The sequence below is a fragment of the Fulmarus glacialis genome, unplaced genomic scaffold, assembly GCF_000690835.1.
Source record: "Fulmarus glacialis isolate BGI_N327 unplaced genomic scaffold, ASM69083v1 scaffold48627, whole genome shotgun sequence".
Classification (NCBI taxonomy): domain Eukaryota; kingdom Metazoa; phylum Chordata; class Aves; order Procellariiformes; family Procellariidae; genus Fulmarus; species Fulmarus glacialis.
In genome coordinates this window covers 4,677-11,969 of record NW_009225995.1, presented here as the reverse complement: position 1 = coordinate 11,969, position 7,293 = coordinate 4,677, and the positions used below count along the sequence as shown (strand labels likewise).

Here is a 7,293-nt window from a genome sequence, read left to right as displayed (position 1 = left end):
TGCATGTATCAAGATTTATATAACTCAATGTTCTCTATTTGTTCCAAAAGTTATGCCTAGTAGACCAATGCAGTTACATGTACTGCAGTATAAAACCTAAGCCAAAGCGTGTATCACATTACTTTAAGGAAGTCCTTTGTGGTTTTTTTTTCCCTCCTATCTTGGTATGAGACAAATGTCACGACCATGCTTATTGCAGCAAGTTGCAATTGAAAATAAGTTTATGTTCTGATTTTGTTCTTATTGTTGTTGTTTTTAATCATCTAGAGTTGCAAGTGCAAAACTTAACAATTTTTCTCGCCTGGAGCCCACGCTTCACCTTCTTGGTGTACAGTTTAATGAGAATGTAGCCCAAGACATCATGACAGGACAGCATGGGGCTACAACAAAGCTTTTATATGAATTGTATATTGCTTTAGAGAAAAAAAGGAAGGCAAAGCTCACTGAAGTAGCCATGGAAGCAATGAGACCTGCAGCAACTGCAAAGCTTAAGTCTATTGGAAGTGTTTTGTATCGAGAGGTAACTAACTATGCCTATTTTCTATGAATATGTAGGAAAAAAGGTAGCATATTTACATGTACCTCTAAAGCACATTGCATGCTTCCCCTCCCCACTTTTTAAATCCCCTATTCAAACCGCAATACTTATACGGAAAAAGAAGCAGTCCTTTGCTATGTCTTATACATAGACAGTTGGATTACACGGTTTACCTGTATTCCTTTGTTCTGGCTCATTCTGTATTACCTGCTCTGTTTTTAAGCTTTCTCCAGACTTAAAATACATGTAGCAGCAAAGGCTAATAGTTGTTCAGCAGCTGCCATTTTACTCATTTGATCAGTGCAGACTGCAGTCTGCACTGCAGTCTAGGTATCAACTTCGACTAATTTCCCCTCCAGGAAACCTATTTATAACTGTGTTGAGCTATGTGCCACGGTGGTTTGGTTCCTTCTGTTGCACGTCACTCCATATATTTATACTACACTCCAGCCTGCAGTAACCGTATGCTGAGTAATACGAAGAGGAAGAAACGAAGAGGAAAGAGAGTATCTAAGAGGAAGTCAGTATCAATGTAGTAGATTCTGTTAAGGACGTTCTTCTTGTCTTCAACAGTAATGTTCAGCATGTGCAGACCATAATTTGTTATCAGGATGAGCAATCTTTAAGAAGCTATATATTATGAATCAAATTCAGCTGGGTGAAATTTCACATTTTTTTCTGGCACACTTGCTGAAAAATAGTCTATAAGCAGAAAGTTTACCAACAAGTGCAAGGATAGTACCAAACAGTCAAAACATCCCTTCACCTATAGAGGGATAGCTTAAAGAACATAAAGCAATTGAGAGTAGCTCCTGTCAATAGATAGGTTCAGAATGGCATCTGAATCGTAGAATAGTTAATTTTGGAAGGGGCCTCTGCAGGTCATTTAATCCACACACCCCCTGCTCTAAGCAAAGTCAACTAGACCAGGTTGCTCAGGACCTTGTTCAGTTGGGTCTTGAATATCTCCAAAAATGGAGAATTCACAGCCTGTCTGGGCAAATTGTTTATCACCCTTTCAGTAATTTTTTTTTTCTTATGTCTAAGTTGAATTTTATGTATTTCAGTTTGAACAGAATAGAATAGTTCCAGTTGGAAGGGACCTACAATGATCATCTAGTCCAACTGTCTGACCACTTCAGGGCTGACAACAAGTTAAAGCATGTTATTAAGGACATTGTCCAGATGCCTCTTAAACACTGACAGGCACAGGGCATTGACCACCTCTCTAGGAAGCCTGTTCCAGTGTTCCAGACCACCCTCTCAGTAAAGAAATGCTTCTTAATGTCCAGCCTAAACCTCCTGTGGCGTAGCTCTGAACCGTTCCCACAGTTCCTGTCACTGGATACCAGGGAGAAGAGCTCAGCACCTCCCTCTCCCCATCCCCTCCTCAGGAAGCTGTAGGGAGCAATAAGGTCACCCCTCAGCCTCCTTTTCGCCAAACTTAACAAAGTTTGGCATTGTTCAAGTTCAAATCTGCATGTTCTTTTCAATGGAGCTAGTCCTGTTATTCTGTGTATGTTAACACAGGAAAATACAGTTTCAAATGACTATTGCAAAATTAGCATATTTAAATATGTTTCTTCTGTTTCTGACTCTTCATTGCTTGATGTTTAATTTTAGCGTTTGAAAACTTTAACACCACGTCAGGCTGACTTGCAACTACAGCAGATTTCGGAGCATTTTGAAATGAAATCTAAGGCAATAGAAAATAAAACAGCTCGTATATATATTGCAGAACAACAGAAAGTTCAGAAGCTCCAAGAGGAACAAAGAGCCCAAGACATTGAAAAGGTGACTACTTACTTTTTATAGACTTGTGAAGAAGTATTTTCTTAAGCTCATGTACATAATGAGTTAGTTAAAGCCAGTGAGAATGCTTGTTAATTCTGTGCTACACAGTCATGTTTATACAAAAACAAAGAAAAGGAGTACGTATGGCAATCATTAATATGTAGATATAAAGCCAATATACTGTTATAAGACTCTTAAAAACATTAATATTTAGAAATCACTTAATGTTAAAGGAGAGTATTTGCATATTGTCATGGATGGAAAATATTTATAGATTTGAAGACAAAGTGTAAATTTCACAACTGTATGTGTTTAAGGTGTCCTTGTAAAAGAGGTTTGTGACATTCTTCATTTGTGAAGAAAAGATGAAGCGTTGTCCAAAAGCAGGAAAAAGACACAGGGAAGGGGACCTATAGTGGGTATGGCCTCAGAACATCTTGTAGCTCTGTGTAGCTGTTCTGATAAAGTAAAAAAGAGGAATTAATTTGTTAAGAAACGGGAACACTCATCCAAAGTACAGCCTGTAGTTTATATAAAGGAACTAGCCAGCTATACAAGGGGTGTTGAACCACAATGAAAATGAAGGTGACTAATTTGAGATGCATTTTATATGGCTAATTAAAGGGAGACAGTCTTGCTGTGGTTATTTAGCTGTTCTATTGCCACTGCATGGACAAGAATGAAAAAATGTCCCTTCGTATATCTAGAAAAGAAAATACAAGCAATATCCAAAATATTCCAAATAAAATTTTAAAATAAAATTTATTAATATCTTATTTGATAATCACATACTTATTTTTAACTATCTTCGCCTCTTTGTAAAAAAACGTTTTTCCACTCAATTCCACCTTTAACTGCATGTATCTGTAGTGCACTTTTAACTAGTGTAATTTAAATGTTTGTTACTTCTTGATCATCTGATCTATGGTAATATTACCTAATGGTATTCAGTGGTAATATTACCTAATGGTATTCTCAGTTTCTGTACCAGGAAACTGGTATTCTCAGTTTCTGTGCTGAATTCTGACCTGAAACAGGTACCATACCACAGCCAGAATTTAATACAAGCCCTTCAATGTCTATTAGGCCCCGAGCATAAACTGTTTTTCTTTACAGCTGTGCTTCTATTGCACCACACTATTTGTTAATGCAGATGTAGCATATATAGATGTAGCATTTTCTGATAATTGTACTTAAAAAAATATATCTTAATCAAATATTGAGAACATGGAATAGCATATTGCTAAGCTATCAAATTATTGAGAATGTAGAATGATACTTTAGTTTAAAATGCATTTTACAACATCTACTCCTTGATGTAAAAATGGTGATTTATGAGTACAGTGGCTGAGAATATTCTTAAGACAAGGTTTAACAGTGGAAAAAAGATAAATAATTTTTTGCTTTCATGGCATTTTAGTGATCCACTTAAAAAAAAAAAGAGAAAGAAAGAAAGAAAGAAGAGTCATTTGCTCAAGCCCAGGGCATGATAGGCTCTTCTGTTTTCTTCCTGGAAGATTTTTGTAGTTATGGCTTAATTACATTTACTTCATAGACATGTAGGTAGTGTATTAGGGCCATGTGGTGTACTTTGTTTCAACTCAAGTATCTGAACACAAGATATTGAATATTCAGCATCGCATAGGAAGAAGGAGACAAAATGAAATAATGGCCAGGATTCAAGCAGCCATTATACAGATTCCAAAGCCACCACCAAGCCACACCATAAAAGCTATTGAAGCCAAAAAATTCTTAAAGAAGAAAAGAGAAGCAGAGGTAACTATCATCTGTATTCTTTTAATATTAATTATATAAACTTGCAAAACATATGATTTCTGGGAGCATTTACATTTACAAATACTGTACTTGCACCATCCAAAAGCTGCTGATACAACTGTTAAAATGATATAGTACACTCAGCCAGTGAAAATTGGGCTAAATATTAATATGATTATGATTCTGCGTTTGTTACTTAGTAAAAATTCGTTTTGATGTAAGAGGAAGTTCTTATTGAATAAATATCATAGATATTGCTGACAGTATTTTAACTTCTAGTCTTCTGAGTAGAATATGTGAAATAGAGTCATAGAATCATAGAATCATTAAGGTTGGAAAAGACATCTAAAATCATCGAGTCAACCATCAACCCAACACCACCATGCCCACTAAACCATGTCCCTAAGCGCGTCATCTACACGTCTTTTAAATACTTCCAGGGATGGTGACTCTACCACTTCCCTGGGCAGCCTGTTCCAATGTTTAACCACTCTTTCAGTAAAGAAATTTTTCCTAATGTCCAATCTAAACCTCCCCTGGTGCAACTTGAGGCCATTTCCTCTCGTCCTATCGCTAATTACTTGGGAGAAGAGTCCAACCCCCACCTCGCTACAACCTCCTTTCAGGTAGTTGTAGAACGCGATGAGGTCTCCCCTCAGCCTCCTCTTCTCCAGGCTAAACAGCCCCAGTTCCCTCAGCCGCTCCTCATAAGACTTGTTCTCCAGACCCTTCACCAGCTTTGTTGCCCTTCTTTGGACACACTCCAGCACCTCAATGTCCTTCTTGTAGTGAGCGGCCCAAAACTGAACACAGTATTCAAAGTATGAATAAAAGCATTAATGTTTCCTTCTCATTTGTGCATGATGAAGTTTTGCACCAGAATGTAGGAACTCTTCTGTAACACACTATAAAACTGTCCGCTCTCTCAAAAATATTAGTAACAGCTAATTAACAATAGTCTTAGATCAAACCAAAAGATGATGGCAATGCAGCAATAAAAAAAAATTCTGTATTATCTAGTGCTGAAGAGTACTTGGATTGTAATCTTACAGTTCATGGATTGTATTGTCATCAGGAGTGCAATTATTATCAGTTTTTACAACTGCGCAACCACAATATGCATTTGCATATAAAGTGTAGGAACATAGTTGATTGAGTAACTATCGGGGATAAATTCAAGCTACTAAATCTAAAGCAGATCATAGGCCAGAATATCTTGTTTCAAATCCCTGAATGGTGGGAATTATATAAACTGCTAGAGTCTACTTAAAATCAGAATTATCCTGCAGAATGAACAGCTACAAAATCTTAGGATTTTCTGGCTATGGTGGACGTAGGTGTAGCTAGGAAAAGGGGAGGGCAAAAGGAAAGGAAAAGTAGAAGAAGGAAATAGTCTTGCCTTTTTTCTTTATCTAGCTGATGTGTAAAATATTTTCACTGTAAACATTTCTGTTATACTAGCATGACGTAAAAATAATTCCCTAATAAGACTATTGAACCTTCCCTATGATGCTTTGTGAAGAGAAAAGAAACATTAAATTTTGTGTTATTTCTTCAGGACACATACAAGGAGATTAAAAAGTTTGAGAAGTCTATGGCAGGAAATGCCTCTGCAGCACACAGCCAAGTCACTGACAGGTAATATTTGGTTATTAGATTGTTAAGATTAGACAGGACCCTACCTCAGATGCCTACTATCTATGTAGACAGCTACTTGAGGAAAATGTAATGGCTTGTTTAGTTTAAACTGTGATTGTCCTTTGAGTGATTGTCCCACTAGCATGGCAAATATTCCAGCTTCAGCACTGTTACAGTGTTTTTACCTTACCTGTAATTGTAGTAGGGATGGCTCAAGCTTGCTTCTCTCCTTTTTGCCATATATGCAGCAACAAAGGACACAAAGTGCATCTCTTCTTCTCTGTTCATTTCAGTCATTGAGTCTGTAAGGTCAGTTAGACTTGCAGAGAGTTGAGAATGGTTGTGGATGTACGTACACGATAACCCACTTCAAAGAAAATAGAGAGAAGTAACCTTTCTCTTTATACTTATCTGTATGTTGATTTATTTGTGAATAATTTTAAGTAATAGTCATGCTGTCACTTTTAGTGATATATATACCATACTCAGAAGAGGTGGCACTCATGCATACTGCTGTGGATAATTCTGTATGTAAACAACCTGTGATTAATAACTCTGCAAAACTGCACTCAGAATGTATGGATATATTGAAGAGTAACCCATCTTTATTTGATATTCTGTGAGCCATCCTTTTTTCCTCTTTCTGCAGAATTTGGCTTCATATTAGCAAATGAACTAATTGACAGTTGGCTCAAGTCAGTGCTGGACCCCTCTGGACTTAGTGGTCGTTGTGGGGCACAAAAGCATCAAGAAGTAGCCACAGTGCCCACAAAGAGTGCTGTTGTGTGTTTGTCAGACTTGCACATGACTATACAGGGATCTGTATGAAAACACCTCTAAGAACTATAATTCCTATAAAGTCAGCGATCTTTTTCTTTTTAATCTTTTCAATCAGCAATATACAAGAATCATTGCAAACACAGAAGCTGCAAGAAACAACTCTAGAAACTACAGCACAGAAGGCAACTGAGCTGTTAAATATTTATTCAGATGATGAATATATAAGGAAAATTCAAAAACGTTTAGAGGAAGATAAGTTTGCTAGAGAACAACGAGAAAAGAGACGACGAAAAATGCTAATGGAACAGTTAATAGCACATGAAGCTGAAGAGGTGAGAAAATATATGCTGAAGTATATAACCCATGCACAATTAGTAATCTAAAAATTTGTTTACAAATATAAAACCAGAATTTTTGGAGGATTGAATAAAATTCGGAGGGGATAAAGGGAGGTATATACACTTATCTGAAAATAACTTTTTATGCCAACCATTGTCTTCCCTTGAAAAATACGGAAGGTTGTCCATTCTTTCTCACCACCTTTATGTCATACTTCATCCTTATCGATCATAAAGGATCAAATGAAGGCAGCAGAGCTAAGATTGCTAAAAATCAGTTGAAGACCTGCCTTCTATTTCCCCCACACTCCAAGGTTGAACTTTAAATTATCAAAATGTATACTGGTTCTGAAGAAGATACTTATTAAAAAACAACAAACATGGCATTCCTTGGTTGAAAACCTGTATTTACAAATATGTCATGTAAAG

The 7,293-nt window shown here is 36.7% G+C and overlaps 1 protein-coding gene across 1 annotated transcript; it reads left to right on the top strand.

The window, feature by feature from the left end:
- Positions 1 to 267: 267 nt before the first annotated feature.
- SPEF2 (sperm flagellar 2) lies at positions 268 to 6,858 on the top strand (the record flags this gene model as incomplete). Its single annotated transcript, XM_009582655.1, has 5 exons — positions 268 to 520; positions 2,162 to 2,332; positions 3,968 to 4,108; positions 5,667 to 5,698; positions 6,642 to 6,858. Coding segments are annotated over 5 exons (814 nt in total), but the record flags the coding sequence as incomplete, so codon positions are not given.
- Between the last annotated feature and the right edge of the window lie 435 nt (positions 6,859 to 7,293).